The sequence below is a fragment of the Molothrus ater genome, chromosome 4, assembly GCF_012460135.2.
Source record: "Molothrus ater isolate BHLD 08-10-18 breed brown headed cowbird chromosome 4, BPBGC_Mater_1.1, whole genome shotgun sequence".
Classification (NCBI taxonomy): domain Eukaryota; kingdom Metazoa; phylum Chordata; class Aves; order Passeriformes; family Icteridae; genus Molothrus; species Molothrus ater.
The window spans coordinates 35167581-35187304 of NC_050481.2; the positions used below are offsets into that span (position 1 = coordinate 35167581).

General features: G+C 39.9%; 2 protein-coding genes across 15 annotated transcripts in view; one reads left to right on the top strand and one right to left on the bottom strand.

The window, feature by feature from the left end:
- Positions 1-4880, bottom strand: part of NEK1 (NIMA related kinase 1) — a 44032-nt gene extending 39152 nt beyond the window's left edge. For 8 of the 12 annotated variants that reach the window (XM_036382193.2, XM_054514604.1, XM_054514603.1 and 5 more), the window contains exons 1-4: positions 4736-4880; positions 4292-4470; positions 1706-1854; positions 1529-1625 (exon numbers count right to left, since the gene is read on the bottom strand). In XM_036382193.2, coding sequence (XP_036238086.1) covers positions 1529-1625; positions 1706-1822 — 214 coding nt within the window. In that variant the 5' untranslated portion in view covers positions 1823-1854; positions 4292-4470; positions 4736-4880. Of the gene's footprint in view, positions 1-271; positions 348-1528; positions 1626-1705; positions 1855-3912; positions 3935-4291; positions 4471-4735 lie in introns of those variants that run through there. The other 4 variants (XM_036382187.1, XM_036382188.2, XM_036382194.1 and 1 more) reach the window with 4 other exon arrangements.
- A 123-nt stretch (positions 4881-5003) lies between these two features.
- The window catches only part of CLCN3 (chloride voltage-gated channel 3), a 60314-nt gene continuing 45593 nt past the window's right edge, over positions 5004-19724 (top strand). For 2 of the 3 annotated variants that reach the window (XM_036382621.2, XM_036382618.2), the window contains exons 1-2: positions 5004-5126; positions 15291-15466. In XM_036382621.2, the coding sequence (XP_036238514.1) occupies positions 15307-15466 (160 nt within the window). In that variant the 5' untranslated portion in view covers positions 5004-5126; positions 15291-15306. Of the gene's footprint in view, positions 5127-14988; positions 15085-15290; positions 15467-19724 lie in introns of those variants that run through there. The other variant, XM_036382617.1, reaches the window with a different exon arrangement.

Genomic DNA, 19724 nt, shown 5'->3' on the forward strand with positions numbered 1-19724 from the left:
TCAGCTTTCATACTAGACATGCAGTTTATTTCAGTCTGAAGAACAATAAGAGAACCTCCAGCAAACAATGAGAGATGGAAACAATTATTTTCTCTTTTTTGAATGACATCTCAGGAGACTTCAAAAAAATCCCATGCAAGTTTCCAGTAGGAGGTATGAACAAACATAATACATTTCATTCAAAGTTATGGTTTTCTCAGTTACTGATGAAAAAACAGATTAGGAGAAGCAAATTGCAAGTTGCCAAAAGCATAAGAACTACACTACTCACATACTAGGCATGATTTTGAGAAGAGATGAATAACTGCAGAAAATCAGTCACATGCTGGTCAAAGGAAAAAGAACTCCTATTTTATGAAAAAGTTAGTCACAACACTTAAAAACCTTTGAATTAAAACAAATTGAATCATCTAAGTCACTTAAATTTCACTCCCATAAAATGCTTCTGAAATCTGCCTTTCAAAACATCAAATCCTTAAAGTTCTCTGTTTGGGTATTTTATTATCATCTTTAATTAGTGTCATTTTAAAACATGATTCTAAGAGTCTAGATTTCTTGCATATCTATTGCTGAAATAATTTTCTTCTGTGAACTTTATATTCAAGGTATTCAAAGTCAATGTGTTCTCCCAATAAAGATGCAACACAAATTCTTGTGTTTACAGGATCTACCTTGTAAGAAAAAAGCAGTCTTAAAGAACAGCCTCTACCACAAGGAAGAAAGCAGTGTGTATTTATAAACCAGAAGTGAGGCTGTGTAATATGATTATGTCACAAAAATCTAATTTAATGAAAAGACAAAGTGAAAGCCCCAGGCGAAAGACATAAGAAAGTCAGCAGAAAGGAAGGAAAGAAGAGACCAAAATCTCTAAACAGCAGTTCAAATAATATTTAGGGACTTTTAATAATATTTTAACTTTTATAATAGGCTTTTGGAATCTTTTTTCTGTTCTGCCCATTTCCCAAGACATTCACTGTGAAGACAATGTAGAATTATATTTCTCCTTCCTTCACTGCCTGATGAAGTAAACAGTCCCATTTATTTTCCCAGCTCTGAAAGCAATTATATGGTTGCAGTTACTGAAGACTGCACTCTAAGACAATAGACTTGGACATAAAACTTCTCTTGCTAGGTTATCAATATCCAAATTTAGACTGTAATTTAACCTACACAAATTTAACCTACACAAGCATTCCAGTTGCTAGGGTATATTCAAGGAGACTTATGCTCCAGAGAAACAAGAGAATATCTTTTATTTAAGTATCAACCAAAACAAATACTATATAAGGTATAGCCATGAATATTTGTTTATTTGTTCGCCTTTCTCCTGAATTACAAAATCAGGAAAATTATTTTTAAATGTGGATAGGAATCCTGAAAAAATATGGAAAATAACTGAAGTAAGTAATAAAAGTATGAAAAATACTGATTAAAGAGAGAAAACTCCCTGACTTTTAGACTATGTGCAGTAAGAAGTGCACAGAGTCACTCACGTTACTTCAGGTTTTACAGTATTAGTTCACCTTACCTTCAAATGACTCCCTATACAGGACAATATTTGGGTGTTTCATGTTAGCCAAAACAGCAACTTCTCTCCTTGATTCTTCTCTCTCCTTATTTGACATCTTCAGAAGGAAAATAATGATTTGTGAGAACAGAAGTACAAAAAGAATGGCTCAGGAATTTATTAATAACAATCACTTACCTTAGAGATGTTTATTTCTTTGATGACATACTGTTGGCCATTTTCTTTAGCTTTGACAAGTATTGCTTTCCCAAAGGATCCTTCTCCAATCTTCCGTACTTTGATATATTTATCCATAGTTCTCGTCTTAAGGCATCCTTACTTGAGTACTGGAAAAACAAACCAACAAACACAAAAAAACCATGAGCATGTTTAATTAGGTGTACTTAGTGATTTAACCTGATCATGGTATTTTTCTCTAACTCAAAATGTTGATCCATTTGTCTCTTCAGTTGATTTTCTGTAAATCATCTACTCTTAGTCTCAACTCTATTTTAGTACAGTTGGCTCATTTGGGCCAACAAGGGCTGCATAACTAAAACCTGTTTCATCCTTCATTTTGACTAAAAAGGATCTGTTTTGTCTTGAAATAAACCAGTGCAATCAGTGCCAAGGCTTCTGATTCAGCTGGCACACAAACATCATAGAGCTATAGCACTTGATTAAAAATGCTTAATTCAACTTTACTTGGAAGAAACACAATGGATGCAAGGGGAATTCCTATGCATTGTTTCTTAAGAAGCACTAAATCCAGCTTTTTTATCACCATAATGAAGCCAAAAATGGCCTGAATTCAACAGATCCCCATCATGTTTCAAATCATTATTCAATACAGAGAGGTGTGGCCTTAAGCCTGACTGAAAGACTCTTTTCACATTGCATATAAAACATATAATCACAAAATGGCACACATCACTATTTTCCATGTACTATCTGACCATTCAGACTACCTTTTCAGATTAAAAGGAGTACTCAGTTGAATTTTTATGGTGTTTAAGGTTCTATATTAAAAAATACTTTGGTAAAAACAGGACAATAGGGAGCTGCAGGCAGAAGCTATGGCAATATACAGATGTGTCAGAACAGCACAGTGAAACGGCAAAACAAAGACCAAAGTGACAAATATCCTAACAAATTCACAGTAGACTAAAAGATTATATTTTTTAAAGCAAAAAGAGCTTCCATACCCTGAGAAAGTTTCTATAAGATGAAAAAGACAAAAGTGTCCTAGGATTTTCTTCACTTAAGCCTCACTTGCAAGAACTAATAGCATTTCTGCTTTGCTGTATCCAGCTTCCTTCCAACAGGAGGTCCTAGTAGCTTAGAGCCAAACTTCACACACATCACACGTCTCACAATCAGGGTCTCTCCTCAATTTGAGATTTTTTTTTTTTACACAGAATTACCATGTACTAGACACAGATGCTGCTTAACAGGACCTATACCATGAAAGGAGACCAAGATGAGTAAGCCTGATAAGCATAGCAAGACAAAACAAGAGAGATCTAAAGTAATCTGTTCTGCAAAAGAGGAGATGCAAAGCTTACTAAGACTAAGCATAACTACCAGGAAAGTAAAAAGTTAAAATTACAGGCCTGCAGTGTTTTGGTAAGGTTGGTTTTTTATTTTCTTACAGTACATAAAGATAGTTTAATATAAAGTTGCACTTCTAAACATAAGAAGGTCTTGGTACTAACTTCAATATTCTCTTTCAGGCAACAGTAACAACACAGCAGGTGGGATACAATTTGAACTCTGCATGACTCTACTGAAGTTCTCTTCCTACTCTACTTATGAAATAACCAGAGTTGCTCTACAGTTCAAACAGCTGCATTAGGCGTAGCTTAGGGCTGCCTCTGCATGCTGCTCCGTGCAAATATAAACGGGCAGTACCCAGCCTTTGGGCGAGAAGTCACAGTTCAGTCAAAGCGGGTATATCGTCTTCCATTTGTTAGATCGCTTATTTTCCCATGTGGAGGGGAAAAACAGGCGTCCAGAAGAAGGACATCAGCGCTGACAGGGCGTTGTCTTTTCAAGCCCAGGGGAGCAAGTCAGTTCATCGGACACGCAGGAGAGCGGCGCAAGTCACATCCCGAGGCAGCCCGCCCGACCGGAGCGCACGGCCAGGCCCGGGCCGCGCGTACCGGGAGAGGCAGGGCAGGGGCCGGGCTGGGCCGCGCTCCGCAGCGGGCCCCGCCAGGCCGCCGCCCCCGCACAGCCAGAGCAAGCCCAGCACCGGGGCGAGAGGCGCGGCCAGAACAGCCAGCCCCAGGGTGGCTGGAAGAGGTCACCCGCTACCTGCCCGGCTCCCGGCAGGGCGGCCCGGCCCAGCCCGTCGCCGCCCCGCCTCTGCTTTCCCCGCGCCCGCCGGCCCCACCCCGCCATACCTGCCCGCCGCGGCCACGACTGCCCAACCTGGCCTCGCGCCGGGCAAGGCCCCGCCCCCATCCGCCCCTATTGGCGGCCCCGCCCCGCAGTTCGGCTCCCATTGGGCGAGCCCGCACCGGGGCGGGGCCGCGGCCCTGCCCGCCTTAGCGGCACTTCACCCTGGTAACGCGCGGTCACGGTCACGTGACGGGCGGGGCGCGCGCGGGTGTCAGCGTTTTTGGGGGAAACCCCCCAAAACAGCTACGGGTGTTTCACCAAGGAGCCGCGACCCACAGCGCCGTACAGCCCGGCTCCGGCGGTACGTGTCTGCCCCAGGACAGCCCCGGGGCGGGGCTCCGTGGGGAAGCGTGCCGCGGCGGGGCTGAGCGCAGCGCTTACCGGGGAGGGTCGGGCTGCACCTGTGGCTCCTCCGTTCTCGACTCCAAAGCGCGCCTTAGTAGCACCTATGGCTAAAGAGCCTCGCGATTCACAATGCGCCTCCTCAGTCCGAGTGCCACAGGGCACGGCGCCCTGCGGGCTTGTTAGCCTTGCACATAAGCGGACCAGCGGGCGTTTTCCTTAGGGGAAAAAAAAAAAAAAATCCACTGCTTGACTTGACACGTTTTGGTGGAACTTGCATTCTCTGTGTGTTAAGTGGACCCCAGACCGGCCTCAGCACCTCGGCTGGCAGTACCCAGGAGCTCCGTGCTCAGCCCGACACCTGCATTTTCTCCGCAGGTAAAACCCTCAGGTTCTCGGGCCTTTGCAGCGCCTGGAATTTAGAGGCGGCGCGGTTTAGCCCGAAGCCGAAGGATGTACCCGGCTTCTCTCTGCCTCCTTTACCTGGGAAACCGCCTCCACCCCGTTCTGAAGCGCGGGACTGTCCTGCCTCCCCCTGAGCCCTCAACCCGCCCTCGCAGCGAGGGTGCCCGGCAGGGGCCCCTCCCGGGCCTCGGGGAAGCCGCGCCCCTCCGCGGCAGGGCGGGAGCGGGGGACGGACCCGCGCCGGGCGGACCGCGGGAAGCAGAATCAGCAGTGACGGCGATGCTGACCCCGGGGGCCCGACGGGCGCCGATTCTGCGCGCTGGCAATCCCCGCCCTCCCCGGGCCGAGGGGCGGTGCCGGGCGGCGGAGCGGCCGCGGGTCCGGGGGCTGCGCCCGTGTCCCGCTGGCGCTCGCAGGGAGGATGAGCCAGCGCCTCCCCGGGGATCAGCGGGCGGCGCCGCCCGCGCAGGTACGGGCAGCGGCGGGGCGGGGCAGGCTCGGGCTCCCCCGCGGCCCGGGGGACACGGCAGGGGAGCGAGCGGGGCCGAGGCGGCGGGAGGCGGGCGGCGGGAGGAGGGCGGCGGGCACCCCCCGCCCGCCCAGCGGCTGCTGCGCCCCCGCCAGCGGGGCGGCTCCGGCCGGCCGGGGCTGGGAAGGACGGACGTGGTGGCTCCTCGCGTATCTCACCTCGTCCGTGTGCCTCCCCCGAAAGGCCGGGATGAGGGGGGGAATGCCCCTTGTGTTTACACAGTGTAAACACAGCATGTTTACACCGTGTCACCCCATCCCGGTGTTCTTCCGGGCAGCATAGGGAAAGCGGGGGGCTCTGCGGCTGGCAGTGTCCAGGGTCTCCTCGCCAGGATTATTCTGCATGAGTTACTCGCTTTATGTTGGCTCACGGGTTTGGCTAGTAGGGCCGCTCTTAGACAAGGGAGAGAGGTCATAGGCTCTTGTTGGAGCCTCATAATTATATGGGCGTGCAGGTCACTGAGGTTAAAACTGAATATTGAGTGCATTCTTTCATATTATCTTCCCTACTTGACCAAAATTCTTCCATGACCTAGCCAGTACCGTGGAAACGGCTGTGAAACATGTGTGTATCAATTCTCACTTGAAATGAATGGCTATGAATATGACAGTGGAAAATCGTGTGCTGATAGTAAACTATGTTCTGTGTAGTGTAGTAAATTTGCTGTGTCACACTTTAAAGTACTAAACTAGGTAAAATAGGGCCTTACAACCAAATATAAAATGTTTCTAGGTCTAACCTATGTTAGAATAGATACTTAAATATTTTTGGCAACATACTGGTAAATGGTAGTCATTTGGGTGTGAAAATATGCACCTTATTTTTGAGGTTGTGGGACCTCTAAAGCTTCTGGTGCAGAGTTTGTGGAAGAAATTGTCAGGTGAATGTGTGCTTTTTGCTTTTAGATGCTTTTCTTTTTGGTGGACCTGTGAAGGGTTTTATTTTCAGTATCCCTTAGCAACAGAGGTACTTCTTTGCAGATACAGCTATTTGAATGAAGGATGTGTTGGTATGACAGATTTGAAAGCAGATAGTCATCAAAACTGTTTCTCTATTTAAGGAAATATCAATATGCTGTAATGTAAAATTTAAAAAAATATTTGTGCATTATAGGAAATATACCTTTGTGAAGAATAATAAAAGAGAACCGCCAGCTGTCGCTATCACTTTTGCTAAAATAAGTCTTTCACTAACTACTGTAAAGTTGATGTCTTGTCTCTTTGGCTGGCAAGCAGATGTAAACTTGCTGCAAGTTTGTCAGAGTGGGAAGGACTTCTGCTCTAGGAAAACTACAGGTAGCTTGAAACTTATAGCTTGAAACACAATGACTCTGCATCTCTCTGCAACACATGTGAAAACAGAATTTACATGGTGTTCAGAAAAATGGAGCGTGTTTCTCGTTTACTTCTGTTTAGTATTGGTATGTGGTATGTCAGTCCTAAAAATTCTTTGCCTGATAATGGTAGATGTTATACAGAATGTGTATTTGTAATGTTTCTAGAAACACATTTTACTTGTTGTATTCCAAGGTTTTCTTTGCCCAAATTTTTAAAGTGCGCTCTTTGAGTCATTTACTATTCCACTGTTCTCTCTGTGTGCAGACTTTCAAGTTATCCTGGGTAAAATTCCCCCCCTTCCTCTCTCTTCTCCCCTTGTAGTAAGAGCAAGCTTATCCAAATTCTTGACCAGGAAAGACACTTGAAGCTGTTGGCCTTTTCTCTTTGTGACTGCATTGCCCTGAACCACTTTATTTTATGAATTTGTCATCGTTTTGCTCATGACCATGTTTATATTTCCTGTTGTGGTCTCTTGCACACAAACATTTGTAGCAAATTGATGTTTGAGTAACTTGTGAGTGAAAACCCACTGTGCTGGTTATTCTATGAACAAGTGGGTCTGGCTGTGTAATATATCTTCTCCTGTTCACTGAATATACAGTTTGGCTTTCCCCCTCACACACACTTTGCTTTGGGATCTGTGTGTGTGTGTGTCTTACCTTGAACAGCAGAGTTGCATTCCTTGAGTGTGAGCACTAAAGCTGGGACAACTGTTCCATGTTCACAATCATTGCCAAAAGGCATTCTAGGAACATTGAGATAGTTTTTTCCTGCTCTTATTTAGCTGACTTCATATGCATGTGAATAGGTGTAACTGTACAAATCAAGATTTCAGGGTAAAGTCTTATAATAATTTGGCAGTAGGGGTATTTTTAACTTGGTCATAAATTAAAAAAGTAGAGTGGAAGCTTGACTGCTGAAGAGATTTGTGCCAGAAGTGATTGTGCCAATTTGAGTTAATTTCCTAATTCTCAGACTATTTTGCACGTTCCTAAATTTCATGCTTTGGCACCTTGAGAGCAGCAGTAACCCAATAAACTCCAAAAGTTGTCAGCAGTGGCAGTGATCATGTGCATGGAACTGTTTTTGTACTCTCCCTGCTTATTTTCCCAAAACTAAGATTTCAGCTTAATGCCTGTGAGCAAGTTCCCAGTTCTGCCCTCCTCGTTGCAGTTGCTCCCTTATGTCATAACTTTAAAGTGCAGGTTCTGTGTTGTCTGACTTGCCAAAGCTGTTCAGGTGTCAGCTCAGCTTTTTACTGTGCTTGTGGACGAGGAGGCTCTGCAGTACAGTACTTTGTGCTTGTGTATATGCCAAGCTTTGCAAACTGAAGATGCTCAGAATAGTAGAAAGTTGACAATTACAAATTTTTAGAGTTAACTTGAAGCTTGTTTTTGATTTTTGGAAGCGTTTATGAAAAGTCAGCTGAGAGAATAAAGTCTAGACAGAACAATACTCATTTAAATTGACTGTGATAAGAGGGCTGTAAACAGATTTTTTTTTTTCTGCTGGAAAATGTGCTCTGCTTTAGAAACATAGAAACTGAAAAATGTAAATTGTTGATATAGTAATTATTAATAGTATTATTAATACTATTATAATTATTAATAGTAATTATTAATATTATTATTATTAGTAATTAATAAATACTAATGAAATAAATACATACTTAATGAACTGATATTTTTTATTATTGGAGAAGGAAGTTGATTAAGTAATTCATAGGCTTCATGCATAATAGAAAGAATTCTAGGCAAAACTGTTAAAGTGGTTACGAATCTGTTTACATCTGGAGTGCCCTTATTAGTTTGTATTATGTAGTAGGTAGTCTTGAGTGTATATTCCTGGAAATGTAAAGAAAAGAGTTTATAACTTCATACTGGGTACCAGCAGTTACTTTTAATAACTTGCAAAGAGTGTAGTCTATAGTCAGGTATTTTCCCCTTGAACTTTCTAGGCATTCAGCTGTTTTGTTTGTTAAGCATTTTCCTTAGGCTTTCTAGTTACAGGATTAGATTGTGCTTACTTTGTGGGGCTAAGGAGGACTAGTAAATGAAAAAGTGAATAAACTTCAGTCTTGAAGCACAGACCCTTTGATAAAAATAACGTTCGCTTAAGGTTAAATAACCTTTGTTATTTTTTCTCCTTATTTTTGATATATTTTGGTAAATTTCTCTAAAAATTTCAGAGGAGATGAAGTACTCAAATGTGTATTTAGCATGTTCATACTGCAATAAGTACAACGAAGAAATGTTTCCTAATTGAAATAGTAAAAATGGCATTTCACTTCAGTACTTTGTTTAAATTCCAGATAGAGCTACTGGGGTGATTTAATATTTTGACATGCTGCCAGTTTAAATTCAAGTACTTGTTTTCCTGAAAGATAAGTTTGTGTTTGAGTTCCTTCCACTTTTATCTCCAAATTAGTGTTCTCTGCCAGATTTCTTGGATTTTGATGTGTTATCTGCAGTTTTTGATCTACTGCAGCTTTTTCCCCTGAGTTTTCCGCTTTTAATTTGTCTCATGTATATGATGGGAAAAAAATCTGTTCTCCATATGCTTCCAAACACATTCATTTTCTGATTTTGAAAACTGAATCTACAGATTTCCAGAGTATATCTAGGAAAGAAAATTGAAGATTTCTTTAACTGTTATTTGACTTTTTTTGCTTCTAGTCTTGCAGACAATTTTGTGTTACTGTCACTTTTACAGACTTAGCAGTTTTCATTTGTTTTGTGCTGAGACACGAATATTCTTTTAACTTAGGCAGTAAAGCTTCTAAGACATCTGAGAAGACCTAACAATCTGTGCACTAAGTGCTTATGTCATTACCACAGTTAGAAAAATCTCAGTTTTTATTCCTAAGAAATTTTAAAGAATGTTTATCTTTGGATAGGTAGAGGATGGACTATTTTTAATAAATTTGATCTATGAACTCAGTGAACTAACCTCATCTCTGTGGTTATATAACAACACATTTAGGATAACTCACCTTCTTTGCAGTCTGTTAGCTGAAAGCCTTTTAGTAAACTATAGGTGATTTTTTTTTTGTTGGTAATATTAAAAATCTCACATGAAACCAATTTCTTTTTTTCCTCATAAAATACCCACCATGAGTCTTGTTTTTAACTTGATAGCACTATTGAGCAGTAATTTTCTCTCCAGACACTCCTGCCAGAAACTACCATTTGTAGACCCTGATGAAATACAGATAATTTTGGCAATGCCCTTGCCAACGTTTCAACTAGGTTTTACAGCTGGAGAGAAGAATATTCAAGTAAGGGCAACTTACTGTGCATTCTGAACTGCTAACACACTTGATTTAGGAAATCCTTTGCTTTGGTGCCATTTGTTAATCTTAACTACCTTTTGATTTTTTTCCCGTCTCCTTTAGTTAGAATATCTGTTTTTATTAAAAAGCTGGAACAGGCTATTAACAGTCTTGTTTATTAACATCAGACGTTCACAGGTCTCTCTGAAAATATTTATATATTTATTTCATCCTTTGAAAATTACCACAATGGCCACCAGTAATGGCTGGGAGAGCTTTTTTTAAAAAAATGAGGTGGCTTCTGTGTAGTCAAGCAAAGGATGTCATCCGTGAGCAGAGCCAGGTGTTGATCACAGATCAGTCCCTCCTCACCTCTTAAAACTGCTGCTTGAGAGGATCCAGAGCAAGAAGCCAAGTAAGTCTGTTGTCAGCACTCCTGGCCTTGAAGTTTCAATAGCTGTACTTACTGCATCTGTCACTTTATCACTCTGCTATTGTGGTGTGTCTCCCTTAATGGGAAGGAAGCACTCAAGATTCATAAATGCTCGTAGTCAAAAGGAACAACAAAAGTCAGAGAGTCTGCAAACAATCAGTAAGTTTTGTTAGTGCATTACACACTCGGCATGAAAGTTGCAATGTTAGTCTGTATAAGTGCATGGCACTGGGTTTTGGATAAAGGGATAGGGTGAAAGGGAAGAGAGAAAAAGAGATCACTAGTCCAGCATCATTTCAGCTGATGAGATATCCAAGGTCCTGGGGGCACTCCTGGGCTTGCTGGGGGTACTTTTGAATAGATAGGTTTCCTCACCAGGAAGGCAGGTTTCTTGTTTTCTGTGCAAATTACCCATTGTGTGCAGTCCATTTTTTCAGACCTTTCTGGAAATGGGCTGGAGAGCTTCAGGGGTCTGGGATAGGCTTGATCCCTCTCTACAGTCTGTGCCCACACCTTGGCCTCATTCCTGTGCTTGCACTGTACTGTGTTGTGCGTCTCTCTCGGAACTAGACTGAGGATGTTTGTCCCGGGAAGTGCTGCCCTACCTCTGCATGGCCTCTTCTCCAGCCAAGCTTGTTATTTCTCATGTCAGTACCAACAATTGTCTGTTATTACCAACGATCCCTGGCTGGCTCCACAGCCATCCAGTTATCACTGTTTGAGACATAACACATTAGCCCCTTATCTTCTGGGATTCAACAGTTGCACAAACCAAGAGGAGTGCCCAGCCTTTTTTGTTTCTGGTGACCAAAGGGTTGTCACTTCTGACAGAGTACAAGGGATATGTTCCTGTTTACCTGGTGTCTTTCTCACTCCTTTGAAGCTGGAAATGTGTTAGTAGGGAGAGTAAAGACCAAGAACCACCAGGGGTCCCCACAAGATTTCACAAGTAGTGGTCCTGTGCCTGTGCTGTGTTTTAGAGAGCTCTATAGGATTTTTTCCTTGATCTCAAGGCTTTATTGTGTCTCTAAAGAAATTTTAATACAGACCTTAAAAATCGGTGGTTGCTGCTGTTATTGAGAAGATGTTTGGAGTAAAGCTGAGGATAGTGGTGCTTTTTCACATTCCAATTTGACAATCCTGAACTATATTGAACTTGAACGAAATTGTCTGAAAGATTCTCAACTCAGGTGTAACCCTGAGTTTAGGAATCTGTGCACATAGTTAGGGACTGCTCAGTACATTTTTCTGGTAAGTTGAAGAAAAGTAGTATGATTAATGAGATTTCTGGTGATGTGTAAAAGCTCTGCTCCATTGTATAACCCTCAGATGACTTCAACACAAGTCCACATTAAAAAGGAGCAAAAGCCTTTAAAAACTGTAAAGAGACACTGCTGTAGTGTCTTTTCATCAAACAGAAAATTACCTAAGATTCAACAAACACATGTTACATTGTCTACAATGGAAACTGCAGTCATAGTTCCTGCCCTTCAAAAGAGAGGATGCGTTTTACCTTTCATTTGTCTTAACGAGTTGCAATGTTATTTCTCATCTGAATACGATCACAGAAGGGACACCAGAGATTTTTATTTTTTTTGTCGAGGGAACTCTTTATCTTTTCTTTCTTGGACTGAATATTTACACCTGTAGGTACTGACCCATTGGTTTAGAAATTAGTACTGTATCTTTCATATATTTTAGCAGCCATGGACACAGTTGTTTACTGTGATTTGACTAAGGACCAGTACCTACCTGCCTGTGAAGCTGAAGCTTTTGAGTCATACTTGCTTTCATACTGAGTTCAGGTTCATGCTAAGGGTTATGTGGTTAGCTTTTCTTTTCTCTCCTTCTTTTTAAACTGTTGGCTGAAAACCCCTCCAAGACTTTACCACTCATGGAGCTGCTTGTTACTTACTAGACCTGTGCGGGAGACTACTCTTCAACTCTGATAGCAGTTTTTTCTTATGTGTCCATAAATGGGGTTAGTTTAGTGAGCTTAAGCTGGAGTTTTCAGCTAATCCAGCCAGTTTGGTTGAATGCTATTAAAGTATTCACATTAGTAACTTGGTAAATGTGAAATGCCATTAAAAAGTACTCCCATTAGTGACTGGGTGTGAAAGAAGCAATGCCTTCCATCAGGTAGGCTGATATCTTTGTGCCAGTGGGTGCAATTCTTCAGCTGTCACAATATGGGTAGCCATAATCTTTCTGGTTATGACATTTTAGGGAGTGTAGATGCAGTGGTTTTGAATAATTTATACCAACTAAAGTCAATGCCCTTAATGTTTGTCATCATATGACCAGGAGCACGAGTTTGGTATTCATCTGGTAATTTGACTCTCAGGTTTTAGTTGGTGTTTTGTTGGCTTCTTTTTTTTTTTTTTTTTTTTTTTTAAAGCTAAGGAGATAAAAAGAAGTATCAAAATGAGTATTTATTATAGGTTCTGCTTTTGTGAAGATCAGGTCTATAGTGATGATATTCTCTCCTGGTATTTGTCATTAAACTGAAGAAACTTTTCAGGCTGTTGTTATATTGTTTTTAACTAAGATTGTTAAGATTCAGTAGAACATAAATATGAATACTGAGAGGTTTTGTTGCAGTTTTAAAGCTAAGACTGTGCTTTACAAGTATTATCTTTTCCTGTGGTTATCTGTGTTCTGTTCATATTTGAGTAGGTCTCTTTCCTCCATGCATGTTGGTTTTATTTTGGAAGCAGCTGTGAGTGAAACTAATCTAAGCTTTACCTATGGATATTTGTCTTCTATTTCAAGGCACTGGGAATCTACTACATAAACTCAATTTTTTTTTTTGTTGTTATTAAAACTCAAATAGCTTCAGTTAACTGGCAGTGTTTCTTCCTAACTTTGTTTTTCCAAAGATGACCTAAAAATTAACCAAGATCCTTTCCTAAGGATCAAATAAAGGTTTGGGTTGAAATGGACTTTAAAGATTATCCAGTTGGAGCCCTCCTGCCATGGGCAGGGACACCTTCTACTAGACAGGCTGCTCAAAGCCCATCCAACCTGGTCTTATGCACTTCCTGGAAAGGGGCATCTACAGTTTCTCTGGGCAAGCTGTCTCAGTGCATCACAGTAAAGAAAAAAAGGTTTTGATGGGGTTTTTTGAGTGCTACAAAGAATGATCTGCCTGTGTGTTTCTGTAAAGGTTAGCATAACCATTCCCTAAATTTCAAGTGAATAACTGAGTATTCTTAAGAATTTTTGTGGTTGGAGCTTAACTTGAAGTGTTAAGATTTTTTGGTGCCTTTTTGCTAAGAAATAATCTGCTAGTGGTCTAAAAAACACAGTGAGAAATTCCTCACAACTCATTCACCCATTTTCCAAACCCAGAGTTTGGAAGATGAGTGATGGTCTCATCCTGCTTAAATATTTTCATGTTGCAGACAGAATAAATAAATGAAAGCTAGATATGATGAGTCTGTGGTAAAAATGGAAATGTAATTTTCACGCTGGTGAGACTAAGAGAAAGAGTTGCCGAAACATGGCCTTTGTTTTAGAACTATTGTAAAATTCTTGTAATTTCTAAGGTTAAAATTTCTTTCTGAATGGCAGGTTTATTTAATAACTAAAACATATGCAGGATTTTAAAATAATTTAATATGGGAGGTTTAGAATTTAGTGATGAAAGCTTAATTCTGCTTTCATCTTTTGGGCAGGTGTTCTGGCATAGACTCCCATACATATATGGATACAAGTTAAAATTTTAATTTAAGAATGGGTGTGGGAAGTGTCTCTGTCATTTTATTTTTCTGTTCTTGAAATATGGATAAAATACTTAAATAAGTATACTTAAATATACTATAAGGATACTTAAAAATAAGATTATATGTATATAGTCTGACTATTTTATAACAAATAGTTACTTTTGAAAGTTCTCAACAGTTAAACCATTTAAAATTCTGTATTATTTTCAGTATTTTTCAGCAAATTACTCTTTTGTTCCTGTCACCACTTTTCCCTCCTGTATTCTTATGTGTAAAGCTTGTGTTGATAATTTTCATTACATCTCTTTTTGCTTCATGGGTGCATAGTGTTCTCACTAAGTGCTGTACTCTAGTAGGCTTTGTTGGAAAATGTATGAGAGTTAGTGGACAGATCACTGCCTTTTAGCTTAGTAGTTAGTACTGAACAGAAAAATTGAATTTTACACTGATTTTTTTAAGTAATCAGGATTCTTAGTTTGAAAAAGAGCTCTTTTGTTAAGATCAATCATTCTGGTTTTTTATTGGTTTGTGGGTTTTTTTGTGTTGATTGTATTTGTGGGGTTCTTTGTTGTTGGGGTTTTTTAGTTGTTTTTGATTTTGAACTATTTAAAGCAAATTTGTAATCTGGAAGAGTACTTTAAAGTTTTCACTCTACCACCCTTCTGGGAAAATAACAAGCCTTAGCTGCCTTTTTTGTTTTTCCTTTGAGATACAGAAAAGTGTTTTTGTGGGATAACAGAGCACATCCTGGAGACTTACTGATTACTTGGATCAGCTGTCAGCAAATGTCTTGTAAATCTGGGTTTTTACTGGCCTATTTTGTCTTTTCCATAGACATGTCTCTGCACTGGAAGTGGTTCCCTCAGCTGACTCGCTTCTGTGCTTGACCTTTTAATTGTAGAGCTTGAAAGAGAAGCAGGATGTCTGACGTTGGAGAGCAGAAAAGTGCCTGTGGTACTAGACTGCAGAAAACTGCACAGCCTTACATGCTTTTTCTGCTGTTAATGTAGCTGTTTGTTCACTGTTCTCCCTTACCAATGTACGTCCTGTCTGCACTCTATTTAATTAGATTTTCCACTATAAGCTATGCCCAAGTGCTCATTGCTTTCTTTGCTCTCTCTAGTCATAACAGGTAAGATATCCTGCTTTACTCTCTGTTCTTCTGTTTGGTTATATTTGTTCTGTATTGCTGCTACCTTTTTGTAACTTGTAGTAGTACTGTCACCATAAAAAGTTTTCCCCAAAACATGAAATACTCTTGTTTTATTTTGATATAAATTTCTTAGTGTTTTTTGACTATTCAAATAGGAAATAACTTTTTTTTGTGTATATATACAGGTTCTAAAGCAGCTAAATGGAGTCTGAGCAGCTGTTTCATAGAGGCTACTATCGAAACAGTTACAACAGTATAACTAGTGCAAGCAGCGATGAGGAGCTTTTAGATGGAGCAGGTGTAATTATGGATTTTCAGACCTCTGAAGATGACAATCTGTTGGATGGTGATGCATCCATTGGTAAGTTAATCTCAGCTTAAAAGTTTCTCTGGGTTGTGTTTTTATGTGTCGTGGTGGGGTTTTTTTTGTTGGTTTTATTTTTTTTTGCTCTTATATGAGCAAATCTGACCCTTTTCTGTTAAGCTAATCTGTCCTTCAGAGAGAGGCTTTCAACCTGAAAGGGGTTGAACATTCTTCTGTCTGCTTGCCTAACAATTACATTGTGTGGGATGACTTCTCATAAAGGGCAGATATTAACATGCTGTGACAAATGAAAACTTGCTCTCAGGTAAAAGAATGGCTATTCTGCAGGTACCTGGTCTTTCTTCTCTGCAGTGGGATTTTGGAAGTCTCCATGTCTCCAATGTTTCTTTGATGCAAAAACTAACAGGCTATTTTAATCATTACTTCTAGAGATAAATCTCTTCTGATTCATTCAGCTTCACCTCTGTAAAGCATAGGCAAAAGCCAAAAGTAGGAGTGTTAGAAGCAACAGAAAGCACAATGTGAGCTGAGTTTTTGACTAGATAAAAAGTTGTAAAAAAACTTTCAACAGTGAACACTATAAAAGCACCAAAGTAATACAAAGAAGAAAGAACTGGGGAGCTCTTGTTTTTTAGTTTAAGAAAACAGTTCAGGCAGTGAAAGTATTAACATTCATTTAGCAATAGTCAAAGAGGTGAACTGAAGGAGGGAAAGAAAGTAATTCCTGTTAAAGATACTAAACTTGGTAAAATATAGACTCCGGTCACTTCCTCTCACTTTGTTTAAAATCAACCTCTGCTTCCTGTATTTTTTACTTTTTTACTGCCTTTTCCTTTTTTCCCATTAGCATTTAGTTGTTTTCCTTCCCTGCACTGTCTTTTCCATATATTTTGCCTTTGCTGCACTTAGCAGTTGGATATTGGCACTGTACTAGATGGTTGTGCCATATCATTATAAGCATCCTTCTCTCTTGTATTCCTTCTTTCTAATTAGATATCTTGAATGTGCAGTGGTTTAACTTCTATACCAATACAGTTATCACAAGCCAGCACACCTTCAATCTACATATTCCTTCTGGCACATTACTTGGAGAACACCAGCATGCTAAAGTCCAGTGCTTAAGAGCTGGGAAATTATTAGGTGAACAGCTAGCTTCTGTATATAATTCTTTATTCTAAGTATCTGGCACTTCTAATAAAGTGAGTACCTTGCTTGTCTATCATAATATTTACAACCTATACTGAAAACTATTCTGAAGCTATTCCAGTTATTGCTCATAAAAATAATTTCCATCACTTCAAGCATGAAGGAGAAATGAGTTTACAGTAAAATAAATAGTTTCAGAGCCACTGTTCTGCCCTTTACTTGTTGTGAAATCAGATCCATAAATTGAGTCCAAACAGATGAGGTGGTTGTTTTGTTTGCATTGTCAAAATCAGTGCTAATTGCTGCACGTGCCAGCAGCTCCCATGTTGTTCTAACCCTGAAGTAACAGAATGTGGGTTGGTACATAAATATGAATGTATTTTCTTTCCTGGAACTTGAATTTTTTGCTAATGACTTCCCTGCTTGCCCCAGTTCTGGACTCCTTGGAAGAGGCAGCAATAAGCCCTATTATTTTCTTTAAGTGAATGGTGATTTATGTGTCTCCATACAAGGAAAATGTTTTATTGTACAGCAAATCATAATAAATATCTTACTGGTAGATCAGAATCTGATATTAGTTTACTTTTTTGGGTGGTAAGAACATACTTAGAAAAATGTTACACATAAACTTCCATTCAGGAGGTGAACATCTGTGTTTCTCATTCCTTAGGTGTCCAAATGAGATAGGGGTTTTTTCTTCTGTGTTTTTTAATACAGCAAATCTCATTGACAAGACAAAGCAAGGGCTTTCTTGCATGTAATTCTTGCATTTTGTAATTTTTGCTTAGCATTATTATTACTATTATTTAAATACTCTTATTCTTTAGCCCTATTTTTGTTCCATTAAGTCCAAGTACAGATGGATTCAACATGGACAGCATGGAACATTTCTCACCTCCTGAGGAAGGGCAGGACCCCCCCAGTAACTGGAAGATTTCATGCTTCTCAGCCCTGCAGCTCTCTAGAGCATGATGTGAATGCAGAGGCCTCAGGTCTAGCTCTGTGCTTTAGCAGGTGAACCCTGCCAAAATCAGGATCACCTATTTAAAAAATATAGTGTGGTTTAAGTTTGTGGGACTGGAAGAATTTATAAGCCTGGTATCTTAGCAACATTAGCAAAATGACAACAGTGTATCTCTAGTTCAAATGAATTGGGGAAATAATGTGGATAAATTAAAAGCTGCATAGCTGCAGAATGTAAGCTTGTAGTACAAATGAGCACAGACGTGAATTTATGCAATCTGCAAAAGTTGCCATGTACATCAACATTTTACAGTTTATGTAATAAAATATAGAATTGCAGATTTTTTAAAAAATCAAGACTATGCATTGAGGAAAAAACAAAGGATTAAGAAATAGTCTTTATCTTCTTTTTTTCAACTAATGAAAATGGAAACATAAGTTGCACATATATGATGTAGAGAAATGTCTAACTATGTGGAATTTCTAAAGTAATTGTAGTCTTTCCCCCTCATTCAGAGGCTAGTAAGTTAACAGAAAAAGTCTGCTTATTTCACTAGGCTTGCTCAGTCCCTTGGCTCTCAGGACAGCAATGCTATAAAGCTGCACTGTACTGCTATTCACATTACCACTCACATTAAGTACTTAACTGAGGTTTAGAAAGCCATTGAAGCTCTTACACAGTGGTGAATATGCCTTCTGTTGAAAGCATATGGAAATTGGATGATGTTGGGAAAGAAAGCTAGCCTCGTATACTTCTTATGTGGGAAATTCCTTGATACTATAATGGACTAAGCAAATGAACATTAACTGAAATGAGTAATCAGAAACTCCTGTCACCTGGACTCTTAGGTTTCTTTAATATTTAGTTGATAGCAATTTGTCTTTTTAGAATCACCTTATTTGGAAGGTTGTGGATAGTTCTCTGTTGGGTAATCACCATGATCTTAAAACTGATGCTGTGCAGCAATCTTGCTTTTCTTAACATGATCTGAAAGCATGTATGTGACCTGTCTCTCAGTGTCTCATATGAGGAAAATACAGAAATTGTGATGATGTAGCATTGTAAACCAAATACATATATATATATATATAGTAATTATATATGTACTATGCCTGTTATGCTTCCTGGTAGCTGTTTTCTTTGCAATCCTACAGATTTTCAGTGGCAGTGTTATGGAGAACAAATGGGTATTATGAAATTGTGAATTCTTTGAGGGTAGTGTATTTTAACATGCTAAATAATTAGATGGCCATGCATGGGGAGGCTTGGATGGCCTGTACCAAAGCCCTGCCTTGAAGGGATGCTGCCTGTCATCCTGTCATCCCAGGGGTCTCCATAATTTTTTTCAGAATTGGGGGCTGTTTATGTGATAAGAGAGGACTGCATCAGTTTTGACTGTTTTTTGTTTAAGTGAAGGGCAAGCTCAGTAGGAGGTGGGGTTTTGTACTGTTGTCAGACTGCAGTTTTTTCAAGGCACTTCCTGAAATTAGATGATTAAACCTTATTTGCAGTAAAAATGGTTTGCAAACAAATGACCTCATTGGTGTTTACATCTCGATGTACTTTGATCTGTCTATGGGAATCTGAGTCCTGAATGAGCTTGCATTCTTCTTGGTAGCTATAGAGATTCCTGTTTCAGCTGAAGGAGCTTAGTTGCTTATATTGTGAGTTCAGTGTAGAGACAGTTTACAATTTGACATATGGTGTTAGCATAAAATTGGCAATACTTAACCTTAGTATGACAACCTGTAAACTGGCAATTCAAAAGCTGCTGCTACAGCCGCTACTCTGCTCCTTGCTACTATCTCATTGCCACTGAAAAAGAGAAGAATATGCCAGCAGGTCATAGTGTAAAACTCTCTATCTCCGCTAAAACCTCCTTAACCATGATTTGGAGTCCCTTGCCTAAAGAGAGAGACCTAAACAATCCATTTTTGGTGCCTTAAATACCAACACAAAAAATCTTATAGTAGTTATAGAACTAATATTATGGCATTATTTGAGGAATGCAACTTTCAGCAAGAGCAGGCAGTTCAGTGTAATCAAGACATTTGTACCACAGCAGGGGATAATTTTTTGAGCAAGAGCTAGTTATCTTTTCCAGCAACATGTGAATGTTGTTTCACATGTATACTTGTTTCTATTTTAGCTGTTGCTCTTTATAAATAGAAGGAAGAATACAAA